The sequence below is a fragment of the Pleuronectes platessa genome, chromosome 10, assembly GCF_947347685.1.
Source record: "Pleuronectes platessa chromosome 10, fPlePla1.1, whole genome shotgun sequence".
NCBI classification, from domain to species: domain Eukaryota; kingdom Metazoa; phylum Chordata; class Actinopteri; order Pleuronectiformes; family Pleuronectidae; genus Pleuronectes; species Pleuronectes platessa.
The window spans coordinates 17,619,708-17,643,639 of record NC_070635.1 but is presented as its reverse complement, the minus strand read 5'-3'; the positions used below and the strand labels follow the sequence as shown (position 1 = coordinate 17,643,639).

General features: G+C 41.8%; 1 protein-coding gene across 1 annotated transcript in view; it reads right to left on the bottom strand.

The window, feature by feature from the left end:
• Window positions 1–156: 156 nt before the first annotated feature.
• The window catches only part of LOC128449765 (triple functional domain protein), a 96,440-nt gene continuing 72,664 nt past the window's right edge, over window positions 157–23,932 (bottom strand). Inside the window, exons 23-40 of the mRNA XM_053433061.1 lie at window positions 23,769–23,884; window positions 21,298–21,420; window positions 20,616–20,810; window positions 20,096–20,211; window positions 19,047–19,113; window positions 18,644–18,753; window positions 18,414–18,483; window positions 17,763–17,852; window positions 17,514–17,606; window positions 17,264–17,375; window positions 16,738–16,928; window positions 16,080–16,181; window positions 14,830–14,969; window positions 13,973–14,072; window positions 10,519–10,771; window positions 1,297–1,583; window positions 1,040–1,210; window positions 157–216 (exon numbers count right to left, since the gene is read on the bottom strand). Coding sequence (XP_053289036.1) covers window positions 157–216; window positions 1,040–1,210; window positions 1,297–1,583; window positions 10,519–10,771; window positions 13,973–14,072; window positions 14,830–14,969; window positions 16,080–16,181; window positions 16,738–16,928; window positions 17,264–17,375; window positions 17,514–17,606; window positions 17,763–17,852; window positions 18,414–18,483; window positions 18,644–18,753; window positions 19,047–19,113; window positions 20,096–20,211; window positions 20,616–20,810; window positions 21,298–21,420; window positions 23,769–23,884 — 2,396 coding nt within the window. The remainder of the gene's footprint in view (window positions 217–1,039; window positions 1,211–1,296; window positions 1,584–10,518; window positions 10,772–13,972; window positions 14,073–14,829; window positions 14,970–16,079; window positions 16,182–16,737; window positions 16,929–17,263; window positions 17,376–17,513; window positions 17,607–17,762; window positions 17,853–18,413; window positions 18,484–18,643; window positions 18,754–19,046; window positions 19,114–20,095; window positions 20,212–20,615; window positions 20,811–21,297; window positions 21,421–23,768; window positions 23,885–23,932) is intronic.

Below are 23,932 nucleotides of genomic sequence, written 5' to 3'. Positions count from 1 at the left end.
CATTTAGTTCCACATACACCTCAGTGAACACATGAATGGCGGAGTATAATACATACTCCATTGAATGACAGTTAGTTGGTGGGAGAGAGAGAAGAGCAAGGCTCAAAAAGAAAAGTGAAATGACGAAGGATCCAAAGTGGAGACGATGAAGTGGTTTTACATGGAGAGATAGGGAAACTGGGCAAGAAGAGAAGCAGAACAGAAATCAACGTAATGCTGAAGGAAGGAACATGCAATCATTAAATTATAAGAGGAAACAAAAGAAAAACGATTAGTGCCAAAGCAAAACTTTAGCTGTGTTATTGTTAAGCTCTCTGTGAGGATGAGGTGATATTTATGAGCCAAGCTAAAAAAATTGGCTGCTTATTTTATATATCACTATCATTCCTTTTGAAAACAATAACATTCTTCTTTTCTCTCAGTCGACATATTGAATTTTAATTTTGTAATATTACAACGTAATTCTTAAAAAATATAACTTTTTCTCTCATATTATAAATCTATTTTTGCAATCTCCGAATGTTTTTCTTAAAATGATTAGTACCAGAGTATAGGTTTAGCTGTGCAGAGGTCAAGTGATATTTATGAACCAAACACAAAAACTTGCTGCACAAATTAGGAAGAATACGATTTTTTCATTCTGTCCATACGTCCAATTTGAAATATTTAATATCGTGACTTTATTCTTGTAAAATGAAGACTTTTTTCTCATGATATTTTGACTTTATTGTCATAATATTACAAGTTTGTATTCGTAAATATAAATAAAAAACAAATTTTCTTTAGGTTTACATAACCAATTTGAATTATTGTAGAATTTCAATTAAAATCTGCGAAGAGAATTATATATAATAGTATATATATATATGTGTAAATATATATATATATTCTGTGTGCATGAATGAAAAGCATGTGCAGCTCATTTAAAGCTCAGGATTGAGTGAAAATAAAAATAACTATTTTTGTCTTGGGTGACTGTACATCATGTTTTCTACATACAGTACTTTGTCTGTCATCATGAGTTAAAGCGTCCACCCACCTTGTCGTCCTGGGAGTCCGGCTGCAGCAGGCTGTGCTGCTGGATGGCCATAGGGGGAGGTAGAGGGACGGCGTCGGCGCCCTCTTCTCCTTCCTCCTCGCCACAGCTCTGCATGCCTGATGAAGAAGACTTGGACAGGGTGCCACTGCTCAGCCCCTCGTTACGCATGCGCTGCAGAGAGATAAAGAAGGAACGGTGATTAACTGGAAAGGTCAGGAGCAGAACTGGATGTTTAAGTGTCCTCCATCTGTTCTTACGTCCTCCAGTGTCTCGTCCTGTGGCGTGGCTGCGCTGTCGTCAGAGTCCTTCTGCGAGCCGGGGATCGTGTCCATGTTCTTCCGTGTGCCATCGCGGTTCTTCTTGTGCTTGTGGGCGAGCTTCTTGACGTGGCCATCGGCCTTGCCGGAGCTGAGCCGCCGCACGGGGCTGGTCAGCCACTTCCTCAGAGTGTTCCCGGGACGCTTGGGCCCTGGCGAGCTGTGGGGGCCCAGGGTTTGGCTGGAGCCCGGCTGCAGGGCGTCGTTACTGGACACGGACAAGGTGTCTAAAGGGGAAGAAGACACAGAGGAGGTTGATAATAATGTTATATGTTAAGTATAAGTGATCCAACTGAAGACAAAATGGTAGTCCAATAACAAGACTTCCATTGATTGAAAGGTCTCATAATTTAAGGGCTACCTCTAAGTAACAGCTAATCCAAGTGATTAATGTTGACTGGTGACATGAAACATCACAAATGCTGCAAACACAAAATATTGTCAGTTCACTTCAACGCAGGTAACCCCCCCCCCCCCGACAGCGTCACGGTACTCCTTACACTCACTACTGGGACTACAGTCGCAAAGTCGTCACATTTCAGGCTTAAAGGTTGTATTTTTCACTGCTGTTTTTTCAGAATATTCCAAAGTACCACCAAACACTAAAAATAATTTATGGACACCGTCTATGCCTTTGGGAGTTTCATTTGAGTGGGAGAAGTCTGAGGAAAGACACAGTATGTGAAAATGTTTTGTCTGCGTTTGTTTGTTCCCTGTGTGTGTTTGTGTTGTGTGCAGTAGGCAGCCTGGCCCTCACAGTGATGGCGGCTCCTGAGGGGATAATCTGTGGGAGGAAAGCTGTTGAATTCGAGCAAAAATTGAGCGATGAGAAAATAATTGAGAATAAAGGGAATGCTTGAGGCTTTGTCTGACATATGCATGTATCCATCTCACCTGTCTGCTGACTCACTCCTATTATAACTTCCTGCTTTATCAACCACTGCCCTGGTGTTCCCTTGTTACCTCCAGCATGGAAGTTATGTTTTTAACCCAGGTCAGTTAGTCTGCTGGTTTGTTAGAAGGTTATATCGTTTTAAACATGATTACGCAAAATCTGCAAGGCGGATTACCAGGAAACTATGTGGAAGGATACACGGAAGAACGCATTAAATTTTGGTGCAGCTCAAAATTTAGACCGATTCTAGTTGGTTATCTATGATCAAAATGTTTGCTGGATGCCATGGAGGCAGGAATACAACCTCCCGCCTGGAACAACAAGTTCCCTGACCAAGGAGACTTTGGATGATAACATTGAGGTTGAATTTCTTTGTGTGCTCTCGAGCTGTGCAACATGACCCCAGGTTTGATTCCACACCGCATTCTCCAGACAAGACCTCTCACCTCCAAGTGTAGAGCACGATTTAAGAGTGTTCCTTCCTCTGCCGCCAAGACAAAAGAGCGAGATATAAAACAAACTTGATGTGATAGGTCTCTTTCAAACTATCTTTTCTAAACTGGAGATGGTGTTTTTATTGCGCAGAGCAGCACATAACTTCCAGTGACGGCCTGACTGCAAAAACAACTGAATCTTTACAGGGGCTGAAGTTGACTGGAGGATGATACTCTCCTCCCACACCACTCTGTATTGGATTGTTCGCATCACATCGCACTGTGAGTTGCTGAGCTTCAAAACTAAATGTAGATTTGTCAGTTTTTTTATTTGATATTCGACACGAGCCACATTCTAGGAAACTGTGCAGCAGTTCGACTCAACAGTAAAAAACGTTGGAGAGATTCAGACTTCAGCCTCTCCATCATTTACCTATTAAAGTGCTGTAAAACATGCATCTGCTACCGATTAAACCACGTGACCGAGCTGAACAGCCTTGTGAATGAAGGGCAGGTGTGGAAATACCGCCTCCTTTCATTGGTCACCCCTGCACAGCCCCGCATTGTCGAGCGAATGACCGCATCTGCATCTGAACGTGCGTGTCAGCCACCAGGGAGCCTCTTGGAGTCTTATTTTTTACGGCGCTCCGCTGATATGAAGCATGTGTGTTTTCACATCGCACGCAAAAGGAAGAGCGAAGCAGAGATCCCAGAGAAACAAGCATCTACGACATCAGGCCCTTTCAAGACTCTAAAAGCCGCCAGACTCCGATCATCATTTTATTCTGACAAAGCCCAGACCGTTTGAAATACTCTCCAGCATAACCTGCGATATATTTCTGCCACAGACTATATTCACCTGTGGCTCATGATTCCATCTGTCAGGTGAGGAGGCCAGAACCCAATACATTTTTCATCAAGGCACATACTGCTGCATTTCCCTGGGAAAGGTGTGAGGGGGGCACCAACTGCTCAGGGATCTATAAATTCCAGCTAAAGGGCCTATTTAAAGACGACAGGAGGCGTGGAGGGTTGTCCGGGTTCACTGGGGGATATTTGATGGAATAGAACCGTTCTCATTGGAGGCAATCTGAGTGCTTGGTATAGGTTTTAGGGTTAAGCTGCGTGATTTACCTGCCTCAACTTTCTCCCCCTGCAGAAGTAAATGAAAACCAGAGTCGCAGCGGTTCGTTACGACGCTGCCCTGGAATGTTTGAGTCATGGGTGCAAATCATGGAGCCTATTTAAGGTTGTAATTCTGATGACTCAGAATTCTTTTGCATTTACCACCATGGGTCTCCAAGGACTATCAAAACTTAATGAGCTCTTTACACTGTTTCTGCAGCATAGATGGCACCAGTAGCATTTATCCACTATTTGTACTTAAATGTACAATATGTAAACTGAGCCGCTGGGGGTCGCTCAGTCGAAACAATCATTTAGTTTGATGATTTCTCAAAGCAGCATGAGAACATTGGAGTTTATGTCTTCACAACCATTGCTGATGAAAATCATATTCACGGATTAAGTTGTGTTAAGTTTTACACACGTTACGCAGCAACACGACAATTAATAATCGGGATGAATTACGAGCGAAAATACAAAGAGTGGAGGAATAAAAACAGCCGACTGGCTAGCAACATGATTATCCTTTTTCATGTTGTTTGCCTCTTAATAGTAAAACAAATATGATGCTAGTAAATGGGAACAAGTGAAACGCCCCCTTACTTTGAATTAAAAAAAGTACACATGTCAACAACATATAAAAGGGCCAAACAAGATATAAAGGGCCAGTCGTTTTTTAAACATTTTAATAAAAAACTTGTTACATATTATATCCTAAATATAAAACAAAAAGTAGATGTGCTGCCTTTGCTTTGTTGGGTTTTTAAAACCCTCAGCTTCAATAAATAACAGTTAACTGAAACCACTGCACAAACCAGACTCTTTCAATTATAACTGACCTATACTGGAAACACCTCCCCGTCAACAGAATGTAACTCTCAGGAGGAAAGTTGTGAGAAGGAGGGAGCTGAACACAGGAGTCGGGATTCTCATGTAGAGCAAACAGACCATGCTTCCTGCACGTGTTCACATGCTGTTAGCAGGTACATCTCAGCGGACTCATATTTTACACTAGTTTGTGGGGAGAACCAATCACGTTCATCCATTTTAATGTCGTTCAAATACTGATAAAATATATAAAGCTACGGCTCTATATATGGTCAATGTTTTATTTAAAATTCCAGTAAAAAAAAGATCACCTCCACTTAATTCAGAAATGGGTTTAATTTAAATGTAAAATCTGACGTTTTTTCCACCTCCACAACTGATATCTTCACACTTTGACAGTTAGGTATTCAGTGCCGTCTGCATGCCCTGCTCAGTCAGAAGAGGTCGTGCTAACAAGGGTATAAAAGGATGAAACATGGGGTCAGTAGCCTTGACAAATTCCTCCTCAGCGAAAAATAACCCCTGAGACAAACATACACGCACAGAGGGCTTGACCTTTGGCCTTTGCCCCGCTGGACGCCTTTCATATAGGAGACACCTCAGGAACAACTGGTCAGGCCCTCGCTCATGGGAAAGACGTACTTAGGCTAGCTAAGACTTTGTGTGCCTCTCATTATAATAATAATAATAATTTTCGTGGGGGGGAATAATCCACTTTACGATGTTTCGCTCTTCAGCTGTTAAGTGGAATTTTCCGTTTTTTTCTTATTGTGAAATTGTGGAATTTTGGACTTATATTTCACAAGAAACAGTTTGGGTTCTAAACAAAGGAAGCAGATAACATCTGGTCCCCTCACTCCCATCTGGTGCACTTGTCATTAAAAAGGCTGACGTCCCACATAAAAAAACAATGAATACATTTGGGGAATGTATCTGTGTGATAGTCGGATATCTAAAACCAAAAAAAGCTGTAATTCTCCTTGTTAGTCTTGATCGGCAAACTGGTGTCTCTGTCTCTGGAGACATTTTTTATTAAATTCACTTCTTGGTTGATTCATCAGCAGATTCTTTATTTGTTGAACTGCTGAGACTGTGACTGGAGTCATACACTTTATATAGCATTAATGTTTGGCACATGGCAGACATTCTATAAATGTGTGCACAGAAATTCAAAGTTCAAACTAGAAGGGGACTCGGTAAAACATTTCCCTCCACCAAGGCCCTACAGTCTTGCATCAACCCTGCACCAACATTCTACCTTACCTGACCCATATCAAGTCCTTCCACTTAGTGTAGGGCAAATCTGTTCAGTAGTTTTTGTGTAATCTTTCTTACAAATAAACCAACAAACAAACAGACAGGGGGGTAAACATAACCACTTTGGTTGAGGTCAATTTCTCAGACTGCCAACACAATTCTGCTTAAACATACAACTGTCTAGATTGACCCTCCTCAGTTAAACTCTGCAGGGTTGATATTCCTGAGGACAAACCCACCAGATGCTCCATAACGCATCTTCAGAAGTTTGCCAGCCTATTTGTGAGCCGCCGACAAGCTGCCGTAATTCAGCCACCCGCCTATCCCGCTAATGCAAAGAACATGCCAGATTTACAACTGTGTGTGGCTGCCTGTGTCTCAGAATAGGCGGGAGGGGAGGGGCCGCTGTACAACTGCAGCGATCCTAAAAGACGGCCCAGCTCCGCGGGAGCATGCCTGGGATTCCAGAGGTGTCACCAGGGGAGCATCCTTTTCGTGTGGTCTTATCTTCCCCGGGAGAAGTGAGACAAACAAGCGGAAGCACACAAACATCATGTTGGTTTGGATGGAGACGATGAGGTGCAGGGAAATTAAAGCCCTAGGGGGGGGGCTGCTTGTTAATCTGTTAAACAGTGGAGAGCACTGGCAAATTCTTGCCACCAACAGCCATAGTTAAGGAGGGCGTGGAGATGGGATGGGATATGCAGAATGTAGAGAACACCCTCAACACAAGCTACCTCATATTTCTGTGTTTTTAATGCTTTATTAGACTATATAAGGCAGGGGAACTTTGCTAAAGAAACAAGACAACATTCAAGAAGCTCCGACTCCATATGACCTCTTTATTTCCTATTCTATACAACACAATGACACCATCTGCCCATCTGTGCAGCCGCAGCCAGAGTTGCTGTACGGATAGAAGAAGTAATCTTGTCAATGCGATTGTAGTGGGTTTAATATTTCATCACTTAACTATGCATTCACCAAATTACTTTCACTGACATAATGCTGCAACATAATCCCTATTTGATTAGTGAATACCATCCGTATTAAAACGCCGCTGCAAATACCCACTGTGGAATCCACAACAAGGCCAAGCTGTCAAAAACAAAATATTTTCGACACAATAATAGCCATCATTGTCACACTTGAAACTACCGTACGTTTACTGCAACTTTTTGACCCTGCAAAAAACAGTGCCTTGTCTAGTTAACTTGTCTTTTCCATCATATAGTTTAAAAAGCCTGACAGATTACAATCTCCATATCAAACCCTGGCACAGATTAAAAAGACAATCTTTTTATCAGGCAAAACCTACCCTGACATAGAAATATTGTTTCTTTAAATAAGCAGGAGAGAATTGCGTTACATTACTTATGTGTTAGCTCATGATCGAGGCACCTACCCAGATCCAGCAGCCAGAATTTGCAGTTGTCAGAGTGTCCTCCCTTTGCAGAGTCCATGGAGCAAAAAGGGTTCAGAGACACTAAGGACTCAATTCCTCGGGCCATGTCCCCTCAAATATCGAGCCTCTGCAATTCAGGCTCGAAATACTCCCTCACAGCATCTCCAGGGGTACGGCAGCTGACCTCAAATCAAAACCCTTTTCTTAATTAACAAAAGAATAATTCTGCAGTGAGAGAAATTCCAGGGAGCAAAAGTGTGAAGTTCCATGTGGAGGAAAAAGCAAAAGTCCAATGCAGCATTAGAGAGGAGGATGTTTTCTCTCCCCCTCTCTCTCTCTCGCTCCTCTCTTTGTATCTCTCCCTCCCTCCCTCATGAGTGGGCTGCTGTGAGGATATTGGGCGAGCCTCCACCGTGCCTCTCCTGCTCCACAGGGACGTCTGGAATCATGCAGCACATATACCGTATTACCCTTTGTAGAGGCACCCACTCAGTTGTCGTGGGCGGGTGCAAATTTTGAAGGCACTGGGATGCACACAATTTGTGCCATATATGCTTCGGAACAAATATAGACCGTGGTTATGAAATCAAGCAAGCAGCAAAAACGCTCAGTGGGGGAAGAATAAATAAATCTGCGACATATTCACTGCTTGGTTACAAATTCTGCAGAATCCAGGATCTCTGCTGGGAGGATTCTCCAAGAGCCTGAGTTCAGGAGCTGCTACTAAGTAAATATTCAACACTTCACTCCGTTTCCTAACATATTCACTTCCTCTGGTAACTTCCCTGTGCATACTAGGCAGTTTAGAGCAGCTGTGCAGGCTAGACGCACAAAGATCCCCCTGTTTAAGCCGTGAGTGTCTGTGTGTGTCTCCCTGGGCTCTAAACAAACTCTTTCCTGTAACAACACGCACACACAGGCACATACACTGGCCTGTATACTTACTCTGCTACCATACAGATTCCTTTTTTATATTAAATAACACTGTCATTTCGGAGTAAACCTGAATGTTAACCGATTTGGTTAAAAGGGGGGAATTCTAGGATTTAAATTGAAAACATGAAGAGCATTTTAATGAAAGTGATCTGATAGACAGGAATGTGTAGGTTTGCCCAACGTTCAGCAGCAAGGTGAACGAAAAAGGACAGATACTAAACACTGTGGTTTTCCAGTAAAAACATCCCATAATCAGGGCGGACCAGCAGCTGACAACCACAAACTTTGCAGACGGATTTGACTCAATGTGAACCACCGATGTGAATCCTTCTAGATACAGACATCAGCCCCACAGACAAGAACAGTTCATTATTCCAAAAAACACAGAAGGGAAAAAGACGGTCTAATCCCCTGTTCTGTCCCCCTTCCACAACTTTGGACAAAGTGGTCCACACGGTTGGTCAGTAAAAACAAAAGACATTTTTCGTTATCCTTGTCTTCCTACTCCCCAGCAACAGATTTCTTTCTTCTCCTTTTTTTTGTCTGACCAAAGCCTCCCCTGCAGAGAGAAGCTCCTTTTCATCACTGTCTCTCTTTGACCACACACACACTGTGAGCGCTGGTTATGCAGGAACAAGAAACCAAGGAAAGTCAAAGCGCCTCTGGGAGACAACAGAGATGAGAAGCAGTGAAGCTGGACTGCATGAGGAAATAAAAGAAAAGATGGCTAGGAAATTCGACCCTTCTTGCATTTCTAAATCCTTCAGCTAATTCCAAAGATGTGAGTTCCTGTACGTGCAGTCCGAGCCATCCTATAACGTTTAATAGGAATGCAGACTTTCTCATGACTGATCACAAAGAGGCAGCCAGCCAAAATATTTATATGTAATATTACCATAGAAACAAGCAGATTTCACCCACTCCTCCAGGTTAAGGAGGATAAAACACACGCGGAACCTTCTGTCAAGACAAGATGACAGCGGCTCAGGGCTCCAGCCAATCAGGAGGGTCAGCTCTCCCTTACTTCTTCTAATCGATAGAGTTATTCTTTGTTCAGTACTTTAGCACTCGAAAATTATAAAAGTAATATAAATAATGTACACGTATATTGTTTGAATGTACAGTATATACTATAGTATATAGTTTACTTTTATTTACTATATTATACAAAAGTAGGAAATTGTATGTTATTGCATATTAAGTATGGTAGAGTTGAATTTTGAAAAGTATAGTATTGTAGTACAGTATAATATATTATATTTTATATATATGTTTTACGATATGAAACATTTTTTTACAGAATGAATAATGCGGGAAATGTGCATTTGTGTTCAAATGTATTTCTCTTAATTCAATGTGGAACTGTAAATTATAAAACCTCAATTACATTTCTTTATCCAAATGGTTTGATGATAACATTTTAGGAATCATCGCCAAACAAATCGTATTAGAACGATTTTCCACTGTTGGCGAAGGTCCACAAAATCCAAAGCAGACGGGCTCTAGTATACAGACTAGTGAATGTAAAAACTGTGTCTATGTGTTATATGCAGAAATTACATTACACATCTATAACAATAATCTGTTGTGTTCATAATTAAGACACAGTTAATTTCCTGGTTGGATGATTCGACAATATTTCAGTGCTGACGTGATGTGCATTTCTCAGTGAGTGTTGAAAATGACCTCGTCTTGATAAGAGCCTCTGGATTTGAAACAGATGCATGATTGTGATGTCACGTCCTCCAGGGTTCCTGCTGACCAGGCACTGTAATGTTTCATGTTCGTTACAGTGGAGGAACACACCGCTGCATGCATAAGACAAAGTGACGGTATCTGACAATAATGAGATCTGTGCATGTTCACTGCGCTGGGAATTCAAAGGTTGAAGTCATTTTAAGATAATTAAAAGAGAGCTGTGCTTCAAGCGGGCTTTCCACTGTTGCATAGCAACGGCGAGTAATACATATGCATGCTTCCCCAAGCAGCTGTCCAATGAGAAGGGACGGTTCCACCAGTCGCCAATGCAATGTTTGCAAACAAGAAACATGTCCTACCTAATTTTTTTTAATGTGTGTCTGTGCATGGATGTGACAAGCAGCAGTTGGGTGAGATAAGAAGATTCAGCAACGTTCAATCCTCTGCTGTTTACGAAGATGAATTCCATCCAATTAGCTCTTCCTGTTGTTCTGAAGTGTTCATATGTGCCTGAACATTGTAAAACAACTCCACCTGCCAGTCTGGGTAGAAAAATGAAGGTAACTCAAACATTCTGCTCCTACCTTTGTGGTTGAAGAGTCCCTCCATCTCCATGGAGGACCTGGAGTGAGCGATGCAGAGCATGGAGCAGGGTACGATCCCCTCCTGGGCCGGAGAGCGGTCGGTGGTCCTCACCAGGCACCAGTCCGGCTTGTCGTGGAGCCGCTCCAGGACCTCCACGGTCTGGCCCCTGCGCACCGTCAGCTCCCCGCTGCTGCCAGCGTTACTGGCCACAAAGTCATGGATCACCACGGTCAACTCACAGCCACCGGACAACTGAGGAGGACAGAGCAGAACAGAGATCTGTCAAACTGAGAACTTCTTTTTTCATGTTTGACTCTCGGCCTGTCAGCAAGATTATTCTTATCTAGCATGCGGAGATAGGGCGTCAGCTTTGGAGGAGATGTATGTTCTGTGCACCGTCCTAATTGTGTTTATACTGTTTGCATAAAGCATGAAAGGATAAATTATACGCAAGGAGTCAAAATAATGTGAAACTGTAGGGATGTCGACCGTGGATGTGAATGTGAGCGTGAATGGTTGTTTGTCTCTGTATCTTGGCTCTGCGATGGGCTGGCCACCTGCTCAGGGTGTACCTCGATTCTGGCCCAGTGTCAGCTGGGATTGGCTCCAGCTCCCCCCTGTGACCCTCAAAGGAGAGGCAGTATAGACAATGGATGTGTCTGTGTGATAAACTGTGATTAGTGTGCTGATGAACTAACTGAGAAGCTCAACTTTCCATGAGAGGAGCCTCCAGTCGTTAAAGTGAAGCAGCCAGGGTGCAGCCTTATTTAAAACTGAATTAAGAAAGCTACTGTTCATTTTGATTTCATCCAGTCCGACCTGATTACAGCTCACAGGTCCACAGAGTGCGGCTCGGGCCACAAACCTTAGGGATAACTAACCAAGCCGAACAGGAACATTATTTTAAAACTTTGAACTGAACGCCCCTCGTTCTGTCAGGATGCGTCAGGTCGGGCAGCAACACTCTCCAAGTGAAGCTGGTGGTGTATCTCTCTGACCTCCACTATCGACTGTCAATGTGAAAACCAGACATTCGTACAATTTCTCCTGCATCAAGTTATGATGCTATCAGTGCATGGAAATATGAACTAATGCTAACAAGAATGATGATGACTCGCTGATATGAATTCTGACATTTTACACAATGAATTCTCTCTGAACAAAAAGCTAATATTTCCACCCAACATCCTTGGCTAACTCAAGCACTTATCTAAAGTCAAAGTGTAAGTGCGCTGATGATCGGTGACTCATTCTAGCGCAGCAGAAGAAAAACGTCACCGTGACGATCGGACTCTTCGGAGGTGAGATTAGTCACTTTGCTTTGAGACATTTCTGTTCAATGCAGATGGAGAATACAGTCGCCTGTTGCTATTGATGCTTCAATCTCTTAAAGAAGTGCTCACAGGATGAAACATGGTCACAGTGCACCAGAGGACGCACATATTCTCTTATTGTACAAATAGAAAATAGAAAAATTACGTCGACACTCTGTGACATTGTTACAATAATATTGGATTTATTGTAATTAATAATTGAAAATGTAAACTAATACCATAGATCCTCTTTGCTGGTGTTCATCTGACCAATAGATCAATTTCAAGTCCTCAGATCTTCACTCATCATCAGGACGTTGCTACTAGTACAGATATATTGTTATTATGAAAATGCTTTTTCAGTTAATGTGAAAACTAACAAATAAACAACTCTGTGTTAGAATATAAAAATAACTGTAATGGTCAGGTGATTAATTAACACGATTTTAACAACTGATAATCAAAGATTTATATTAAGCATAAAGTTACGCCATTTTATGCGTCCACAGAGGTTTCCTCCATTTTACAGTTGATATGTTTACAGTTTAGCATTATTGAAATAGATTGCATCAATTTTAGTTCCCCCTTATATTTGAAATAATGAAAATTATGCAATTTCATAATATAGCACATATTAGCAACCTACCCTTTGGTAGTGTGGTAAAGCCAGAGAGCTGAGGAGCTGAGAGATGGGATTTGAGCTCCTGTCCTCCAGCCTGTCCATCACTCTCCACTCCCTCATTGCAAGAAAAGTCCAAAAGAGCGAGCAAACGCCACAGAGCAGTTTCACTAATGTCCTAAATCACTACAAGAAGATGCTCGAAAGTTAAACGGAAAATATCGTTCAATTTGTAGATTTTTTAAATGCACTATCCTGCCCCAAGTGATTAAAATCCTAATTCATTACAGCAACTCAAGGCTTGTAGAAGAATCGCTGCCATCCACTGAACCAGTCAACAGCACTCCTCTGTGGGTGCTAACAATCAGGCTATTGAAGCTCAAACGATCCCCTGTTGGGTGTCTCTTCTCTGCAGCGGTGCAGTTAATCCATCCTCATCTTTAAACAGCTGCTTCCACAATTTATCTCACGATTATCCGTTTAGCAACAACAGCTAAAAGATACACCGAATATTATGAGGAAAAAAATAAAGCCGTGGTCGCCCGACTCTTCCGAACGCTCCAAGCAAAGAGTGAGATCGATAGCTGTGAGGACTCGAAGCTGTGCTCTCCTGTCTGCCATACAGACGAGAGTCCTCTGTGTGAACAGAGCGTGGGAGGCTGAAGCTGCTGACACACAAGTCAAGGCATTGGCACACGCACACACACCAGACACACGGACATCAACACAAACACACCACTGTCACTGCCTCCTGAATGAGAGGGCTCACAGAGAGGGAGATACAGAGAGGCTTTGAAAAAGTGAGGATGAAAAGCAAAGTTTGTTATTTGCATGTTTTTATTATGTGTGTTCTGATGGTTTATGCATGTGAGCATGTTCTGAACGGAGGAGATAATCACTAATGAATCAGTGTCTGTGAGAGAGACACAGGAGTCATGTCACATGAAACCACCACAGAGGGACAGCTTATTGTGCCAACAGTTAATTAATACACAGCAGCAATAAGTTCGTTAAGCTAATATTCTTATTTACCTGATTAGAGTAAGTAGTGAATGGAGAGTCCAAATCGAGTATTAAAAAACAATGACCCTCATTAAAGAACTCACCGCTGTCGTTTATAATTAGTATAACATAAAAGTATTAAGAGTCTCTCTCTCTCTCTCTCTCTCTCTCTCTCTCTCTCTCTCTCCTCTCTCTCTCTCTCTCTCTCTCTCCTCTCTCTCTCTCTCTCTCTCTCTCTCTCTCTCTCTCTCTCTCTCTCTCTCTCTCTCTCTCTCTCTCTCTCATCTCTCTCTCTCTCTCTCTCTCTCTCTCAGATGGACTGTGCCTTCCTCCTAACACAAACAAAACAACTTCACAGGAAACAACTTACAGAGAGTTGCTTGCATCTTACACAGGCTGCAGCTTAGCTTTGTGTAAGTTTATGTACGTCCATATTGTGTCGTCAAGCAGCGACACAATGTGGACCAACATAAACTGAGTGAACTGACTCCTATGCATTGAGACTGGGTGCTTTCCTACCTTGTCACTGTCCAGCGTGTTCTGTGATGTACGTGAGGCAATGGAGATGGTATCTGGTTGGCTGCTGGCGTCTCCCTGGCTGTCCAGGTCCTCCCCGTCTCTGCTGGCAGGAAATATTATAACAGCCATTCAATTATTAATCAATGAGATTTGGTCAACCTATCACCAGAAATATAAATTATTGAATTGAAAGGTGGAGGAAAGATAGGGAGAAAAAATTTCTGCTGCTATATGGTTACAAACAGGGCTTAATACTTATACGTATTGTACAGCTGAAAGAACGTGGATTTATATGTATCTTAAGAGTTGTGCCCAAAGAAACTGGGCTAATCGTTGGCGTTCTAGATTTGTTATATCTTTGCGATGCTTAGTTAATTGTATTTTATAGTTGGTACTTTCAAGGGTTGAGCAATCCCAGTTATTATGACTTTTTTTTTTCAGTCAAATGATTGGTTATTATACATTTTTTTTGTTTTTAATTTAATTTAAAAAAAGAACATTATTTACCTCCTGTGCAGAAGCAGACCGCGAATCTCAATTTAATTTAATTTAATTTAACTTAACTTAACTTAACTTAACTTAATTTAATTTATTTTTTAGGGCCTGAGCATTGACAGGCACTGACAGACAGTAAGGCCCTATTGAAATTGTAAGGATTATTATTATTATATATTATAAATTATTAGTTGTATTTCTTTGCTATTTCCTTTTCTTTTAAATTTAATTTTAACATGTTCTTTTGCTGCTTCAAATGTGTTCTCTTATATTTATAATTATATTCACTACCGGACATTTATGCAAATATAAAAGAACCTTATTGACATTTACTCTTATGAACAGCACAAACAAGATCTTACCGTCTGCCTTTATGTTTAGCTGTGGTGGCTTTAGGGATGTGGATGGGCTCCTTCAGAGCGCCACGCAGGTGCACGGTTCGCTCCTGGATCACCTCCCGGATGTGTTTGATCCAGTCCTGCTTGTTCTCCAGACTCGAACACTTGCACAGAAGATCAGTGTTAAATCTCAAAAGTCTGTCAAGAGAGCATTGAAGCCAGGTCTCTACGCAGACAGAACATAGAATTCAGCAGCAAACAGTGTCGGCAGTTGAGCTGTTCACAGATTGAATGAATCACTAGTTGACCTATGGTAAAGTAACATGTTGCTTTCAGTGATTATAATTCAGTCGGATCCCATTCGAGTGCTTTGAACCTTGCAATCATGTACTCGAGTCCCTTGCTGTATTCAGACAATGACGACAACAGCCTCACTTAGGGTTCCACACAGACGTTACGGAAATGTAGTGTTGGCCTTGTGTCTATTTACGTCACCGAGGCGATGCATGAACACTGTATTTGGCATGTGACTACCCTCTCTGTCTGTGTCTTCTCCTCCTGCTTCACTTAGCAACCAGCAGCATCAAGGCTGCCGAGGCGCTGTGTTATACTGAGCTGGTCATCCACGGTTATGTAATAAGACAGACAGATGAACAGTCCCAAACACTGGGAACCCCAATTTCCTGCATTTTCTCCGTCAGTTTCAAATCATACACATGCAGTATCTACACACACCCTGGTTAAAGCACTGACCATGACTCAATACGTGAGAACTACTGAGTTGCTTGTGAAGCAGCCATGGTAATATTTCTGTGTGATGAGTGAATAAGTAGCAGAAAGTAACACTCCAACCTCCCACAGGGACTGAACTTTCCTGGCTGAGCAGAGGGAACTATGCAGGATTCAGTGGGGGTGGACTACATATATGGAGTTGACGCTTCCTCTTTATGTGTGAAAAACCTGAAGGCTCCTGCAGAAGGGAAATTGTTTGAGGGTCTATTTAATCTTGAGTACGATGCCGGAAGAGGCGTTCAAGTTTCTCTTTGGTTCTCAGCTGTTACTCAACTTTTTTTTTAAACATTTTCACCAATTTCCTCTGGAAAATTCCATTGATCTCAAAGAAAAAAACAACAGGCATATTAAGAACAACTTGGGGGACAATTTAAAAAAGAGGCTGTTGAGTCTTGGTGGAGGTATGCACTTCTCTAAGTGCTATTCAACTTCAGATAACAGCTGTGAAAAGTGAAACCCTTTTATCTGCAGAATCTTGATACCTTGAGGACGATCTTGTTGTCTGAGGTCGGGGTCCTGCCCACCCACAGAGCAAACTTGCAAGGGTCTCCCTCAACGTGTTCTGTCACGCCGAGCTCCGACGTCTGAGGAGGAGAAAAACATGTCAGAAAATTTAGATTCGCAAAAACATGATGCTATGTTACATATATAAAAAGACATGTGTGACTTAGAGCCGCCTAGATCTGGTATTAACATCAACGTCATAACATCTGAGTGATCCGATTACAAACGCACCCAAATGCAGTGGTCTGGGACACGTGGACTGATTGTTATTACTGTGTGAACACAAAAGTGCTGGGGCCACATAAGAAGGAAGCCTACTCAGCTGTCATCTTCTGACCCGCTTCAGTTTCATCAGACAACATATTTTGAAGTTCACACCTTCAGCTCCAACTCAGTCTGATGTTGAGTCCAAAGCCTGATACGAACTAAAGAATTGTTCCGACAACATGTGGAGCCTGTGCTGCCACAAGACTCAGAGATGTCTAACTATAATGATGTCATTGTACTATGTTTGTGTGAGTGTTGCATCTTGGAGCAGGTCGGTCATGGTCCTTTGTGCATCTACATGTATTGTTTTCTCAACTGTCGTAATCTGAACAAAAAGACAAAGAGCCCATAAATGAGCGCATCACTCACAAACAGCTTGCTCTTGAAGAGGTATTTGCTGCGGCCCATGGAGTCCTTGACCTCTTTGCTAAAAACCAAGGACATCTCGAACAGGAAGAGGTGTCGGTCGCGACCTTTACGAATAAGAGTCTTGGGATCCCACACCTGGAAGGAGTCCTGGAGGGTCAGCTCCCCCTGGGAGTCAATGTTTCCGTCAAAGCCTGAAAAAGAAATGTGAAAGAGTAAGTGTGTGGCCTTTGAGTCTGTGTACTCTGCATGAACATGTGTGTGGGCGACGAATGGAGAGAAGCTGAGTTTAGTTATGTGTGACTCACAGCTGAGGAACTGGTGCTGAAAGACTGAATTAAAAAGTGACGTGAGTCCATTCACAAATACAGAGAGAAACGTTTAATTAAAGGATTACATCAGGTGAGGACAAACTCACTGAGCAAATGTACTGGTGTGGTAGATTTCCATCTATAGGGGAAGTGTCGGTAAGAGTGTGTGTGTGTGTGTGTGTGTGTGTGTGTGTGTGTGTGTGTGAGTGTCCACCTACCATCCAACATCGAGAGGTGCATGGCATCATTAGCTCTCTTGGGGACGCTCAGCATCACTTCAAGACCATCCTTGATCTCACCTTTTCCCTCCTCACAACATGTCAGCAGCTCCTATAGAAATATATGAAAAAGTAGATTACATTCCTAATAACATTGGTCCTTTTTGTCACGGTTGGTCTGCGAAGTTCCAAAGTCAACGATTAATACAGTTGGACCAGATTTGTTTTTTTTTCATACACACTGTTGTACCTTGAGAAGAAGCTGGTACTTAGTGATTCTCTGGACTGGTTTGATCAGGTAAGAGGAGATGGAGTTAGCAAGACGATGCCTCTGCTGGATTTCCTGTAACAAAACAAAAGGCAGACCTTGAGAATATTGAAAACTTGATAATTATCTGTGCTGTTTTTGTTGTTGTTGTTTGTTTGTAGATGACAGAATTGAGACGTCACTCAATTCAAAACTAGCATCACACGTCGAGCGGTACTGTTAGGGACTTACATCAAAGTAGGGTCCGGCGTGCTCCAGGATGAGCTGAGTGGAGTCAGGCTTGTTCTTACAGTAGTTCACATACATCTGGAACTTATCAGCCTGGACAGAAGAAACAGCTTCAGTGTTTTACTCACAATGTATCAAGAGTCTTGGAACAACTTATGTAATATGATTTGGTTTTCAATGAAAAAACTAAGAAACTAGAATTACTGCCCTCTGGTGGTATGCCTCCACCAACCAGTACAATTTTCAGTCTTCATATATTTTTTTGTGGAGCCATATGAGGTCACCATGACCTTTGACCACATAACTTACTTCAAAATAGTGTAAACAATTTAAAGAATTCTCTAAGGGCTGTTCGAAAGGGCTAAAGCATATTTTTCAAAAAGGCCACCATGACCTTTGACTTTGGACCACCCAAATCTTATCAATTAATCAGTGAGACCAAGTGAATATTTGTGCCAAATTTGAAAGATTTTCTCAAAGTGTTAATGAGATATCATGTTTACAAGAATGGGGTGGACAGACAACCAGCACACATCTGGCCACTGGGTGTCGCCACGTATTTTTAAACAATGCAACTTTGTATTTGTTACAGGTTTCCCCAAACACAACTCAGTAACACAAATAGGAACTGATATAAGCTTGGAGATCTCGTACCCAAGTCACAAAACAATGGCCGACATCCTCTGGAAGCTGCTCATACTTTTCCAACTCCTTAAGGAAGATGCTGTTTAGAGACAAAATTAATTATAGTTGGAGCGATTAGAGGCTGACATATAGTTAATCCTGACACATTTTATATGCAATTTGAATGTGTAATTAAGAGATAAACTCTCTGATGTAAACAGTGGTAAACACAAGACAACACAGTTCACCGATCCACTCACTTGTGGTGAAACTCGTAGAGGTCCTGCATGTTCCCAAAGATGATGTGTTCTTTGTTGACGATACCAGGAGGAATCTCCTCCACACCGCTGGTCATCTCCCACAGGTATGTCTACACACACACACACACACACACACACACACACACACACACACACACACACAGTTAATTAAATAACTACAAATGTAAGAGCATCTGATCATCACATGTTGCAAATCTTGAATAATCATTTACTGATTTTGTGAGCAACCCACAGAATCCTGTTCTAAAAAAGTGTAAAATAACAGATTTTTTTAAATTTAATTTAGAGATAAAGAGCTGATTTTAAATAATCATTAATATAATCAATCAATCGATCAATTTGATTCGTCTTGTGTGTGTGTGGTACGTTACTAAATACTTACATCCATACATTCCCGCAGGTCTCTGACGTAGGTTTTCTCCGTCTGAATCAGCTCAGCCATTATGAACCTGAAAGGGCAGGGGACACATTGTGAGACGAGACAGCGAGGACATCGATTAGTGCTTTTTATTGTTTCATCACTTTGGTACTTGAAGATGAGAATGTAGAAGCAGTAAACCCCTTAACTCAACTTTACCGTTTCTTCATTTGCTCTACATATTTACAGCATAATGTGACGTAAACAACTATCATCATCAAACGTCATCATCTAAAAAATTTATAATTTTGACTGTAAGACACATTTAAGACAAATCCGTTGCAAGTTGCTACATGTTGATGCATCATTACTCCTGCATGGCTCATAAACTGAGTGTGGATACCCGACCCCAGCCCTTTGGGGTCTGTCGGGCCCGGATCAGACAAGCATTTTGAAATGATAATCTGGTTTGGTCACACTGTTCCCATTTAGATCTTTTATGCTTCACGTGCCTGTATTCGGGGAAACATCAGACTCAGTCAGGTTTGGACAGACAAAGCAGAAAGCCTGTCGTGTTTAGGTTGGGTTTTAGTCCTATTTCAGAATGGGTCAGGCTCAGATGCATCCTGATCCACTCTCTACTATGAACATACGATGAGTATTTTATAGACTAATTGTAGAATCCCTCTTGGGTAAACGTCTCTTATCAAACTAATTACCTCAGACATTCCTCACAGCATCGGGAACACTGATTTTGGGATAAAAGCACATTACTGCTCTGGATCTTCTGACATCAATTATAAACTCCATCTCAGTTTGTTTAAACAGTTAATCTGATTTGAAGAATCCAGTGTTCAAGATGATATGCTCTTGTTTGGTGGGTGGATTTAGCGTTAAGCCATATTAGGCCCAGCAATTTGAAGTGAAAGCTCGGCTGAAGCGATGAAACGCGATTTAACAAATATTTTAAGATTATTCATCCAGGTGGTTTGATACAGGCCTCCATAGAGAACCTGTTTACTAATCACCATGTGCTCATCAGCGCACAAAGATGAAATGATCGTTGGACTTACTCTTTCCTTCGCGCTGATTTCCTCTTCTCCTCGTTGAGTTCGTGGGCAGCATCCCTCAACTTGACCTCTGACCCCGGAGCACTGGCTGGGATGATGTCCAACTGCAGCTCTTTACTCTGCAAACACAGGGAGACAGCGGCTATTGTGTGGCACGTACCAGGCGTGGTATTCAGCAGTCAACACACCGGCGTGTGATGCATTGGATTTCACTTAGCACCAGCTCATTAAAATAAACTGCTGGGAGTTAAATAAGAAGATGTGGTGATAGAAGGCTCAATATGTATCGATAGTACATTCAAACACACCTGGTGCAACTTCCACACTTAAAACTGCAATAACATTAAAGCCAGGGGAAGTTTGAATGATAACATTAATCACATAAAACAAGATTTTGTTGCACTTGAATAACGAGAAGCCCAAACTATATAACCTGTGCCAACACATGTGAACAGATCTGTCATAACATAATAAAAAGAATAGAGCTGATCTGTGCTCCTCTTTGATTTGTATTAGTACTCACAGCCTTGTTTGAGTCAGAAGAAATGCCGAGCGCCGATTCCAGGCAGGTTCGGTATTTGTCCATGCGGAGCGAGAAGTCCCTGTAGCGCTTGTCCACCGAGGACACCCATTTCTTTATCTCCAGGGCATGGGAGTGGCCCTTGTCACAAAACCCATCGGCCAGCTGGATCAACAGCTTCACCCTCTCTTTGGTTTGCTGTCAAGAGAAAAAACATATCTGAATTCAGTGAGCGGCTGGAGAGAGTTGGACACAAAGTGGATCTGACGCTGGAGGAAAAGGTGGACACGAGAGAGACAGAGGGAAAGAGAAAGGGAGAGTTACGCAACAGTGTGTTGCTTGATGGACACAAAAGCTCGTTCTCTAACACAATAACAGTGACACAGCAAAGAGGAGTCAGGACAATACGCTGCCGAGGGAATGGGCCTCACAGCGGAGCGCTGTGCAAACACACACTCAGATCAACAGGCAACAATAACGCGCTCACAGTCAGAGGTCCACAAGCAAGTTTAAAAACACAGACACATACAGACACACACAGTCACACACAGACACACACAGACACTCACAGACACACACACAGACACTCACAGACACTCACAGACACACACAGACACACACAGACACACACAGACACTCACAGACACACACAGACACTCACAGACACTCACATGCACTCACACACCTTTGCTGTGATCTGGAAGTCTTCGTGCTCCTTCAGCAGTTCCTGTGTGTGGTGAATACTGGAGCCAGTGGACATGTGTGTGGACAGGTAAAACTCCCCAGTGTCGTGGATCCACTCCAGGGCCTGAGGATGAACAACCAATCCCAGGTGAGAACACTGACACGATACAGTTTAACTACACAATGCGAGAGAGTCTGAAAACCTGGTACCAGTAGTGCACCTGGATCTCATATAAAACAATATTGTTAAAGCTAATGCATGTTTGTATGAACTCAACATCATCCGCATCATCCACCCATACTCAATGGAACATTTCTATACATTAGTTCTGACCTATAATCAAAATGTGACTTTATCTAAAGAAGAATGAAACCTTTATGATAATCTTATTCATAGTAATCAAGGGCTGGTAACCCTGTCATCAATTTTATTTGATAGATAAATTGGTTAGATACGGTTAACATTCAGGAAAAATTTGTTACCGCTTCTCAATTTTCTTTACATCCTTTCGAATCTGGCTCTCCGTTCTATTTATACATATCTTAGCTCAGTTTACTATTTGGTATATCCTGTAATTTGAAGTTTAATTTATTCTATTATTTTCCCTTTCTTTTACTTATTCCCTCTCGCTATTTGTGTTATTAGTTTTTAACCCTCTTTTTGTATAACTTTCAATTATTTCAGGTCTTTTACTTGATTCCATTCTTCTTTTTAGTTATCTTTTTTATCTTGTGTTTCCTCATTGCAATTGATGAGATAGCATTTCCTCTGGGAATAGAAGACATTTTGTTTGTATAGAAGGGGCTATATTGATAAAGTGTGACTGATTGATATACTCCTAACATTCAGTTTCCAAAGGTCCTAAATATTTTGTATTTTTTCATTGTCTGTGTACTTTATATCTTGGCCTGCAGGTTGTTCAACCAATCAATCTGTAAGACCAGAAATCATTTGATCTCAGTAGATAAAACACGGATCCCCCTAAAATACCCAAGTCCATGCTACCTATGATGTCATTTGATGTTATCGGTTGTGCATTGCTATGCACCTGCACTGTGCTATATACAAAAACACCACAAGAGGGAGCTATGTGACTTGTGTTTAAACGGCTTCAGATCTGGTAAAGACATTAAATTGCACCACAGATTCTAACTTACTCATCTCATGTCATGAATAAAGATTTTTTCACAGTCGTGATTAGAAAACACAACCAACGTCAGCTCAGTCTGTGGAGCGAGAAGAGATCCTGGCTGTTCAGGGGTTATTTAAACCTACTCACTTGTTAGGTTGAAAAAGATATAGCCGCTCTTATGACTTGAACTCTCATCCTCCTAAAGCTCAGAACCTCTGCTCCTCTAAAACTCGGCAAAGCTTTACACTCAAACTCCCAGAGGTTGAAATCTTCAGCAGTGCCCCGGGGCAAAATGAGAGGCTGGAGCCAAGTGTTTGAGCGATGCTCTGTAATACACACATTGTTTACATTGCCCCATAATGAGTGTCTTTGAGACTGTTATTGTTGTGGATGTCTGCGAGCTTACATCACTTCCAGGATATGTGACATGTATCATTAACAAGGAAACACAGGCTGCGTGTTTTATTTAAAAAAAGGTGAGACAAAGCGAGATGGAGGTTGCAGCTGTTTTCTAACTGAGACAAGTCTACGGGCAAACACCATCAAATCATCTCACAGGGAGAGGACGAGTTCTGCCGACTCTATGTGAGGTGAATCCAATGACAATAACGTGCTGATCTAGTCTGAAGGGTCAATACTAGACAAGAGAACAGCACGTTGTAATGACCTTAAGCTGAATAAGTTCATACTCAGAATAACCAAGACATGTGCATTATTCTGATCTCATTGTGTAGATATGAATACGGGTAATTTACAGTAATGATATTCATAAACAGTTTAGAAAGATAGATGATGGCCTCTATTTTCTCCCACTATCCAGAAACCAAGCTAAAATAGCCTGGTTGTGAACATCTGCCCAATATCGATTGGGGGATGGAGCTTCGGTCGCAAGGTCCTGATACACACGATTCATTTGCTCAACCAATCACGAGTCAGTCTCAGCTGTCAATCATGGCGTTTTACTGCACTTAAAGTATGAAATAACTAATGAAAACCAAACTTACCAGGAAAATTAACACTTTAACGAACATTAGTAAGATTAGAATCACATTAAAGTAACTTTTTAGATTGCTCCATCTCCCATCCACTAACACAGAGGAGGCAGGGTCTATAATAATACGGCAGCCAGCCACCAGGTGGCGCTCCAGATGCTTAATGTGCTATCTGAGTTTTTACAGTATTTTACCACATCTGCAGTTGTTGACTGCTTGACGACACATATCCTGTGATTGAGTGCAAACAAGTAGTAGGATATATGTAAACAGGAATATGAAGGAAATATTCTAATAGCAATTCATGTAAACATCATCATTGCAAGTGAACACACAAACACACACACCTGTTTGGCGCTGCGTTCAAACACCACATATTGCTGACACTGGTCCAGTCTCCGCTTCCTCATGGTCCAGAAGTGCAGCACTCTGTTCTCTCTCTGCAGCAACTCATTCAAGATATCTGATGGAAAATAAATTAATGTATTCCAGATGTTTATCACTGTACATC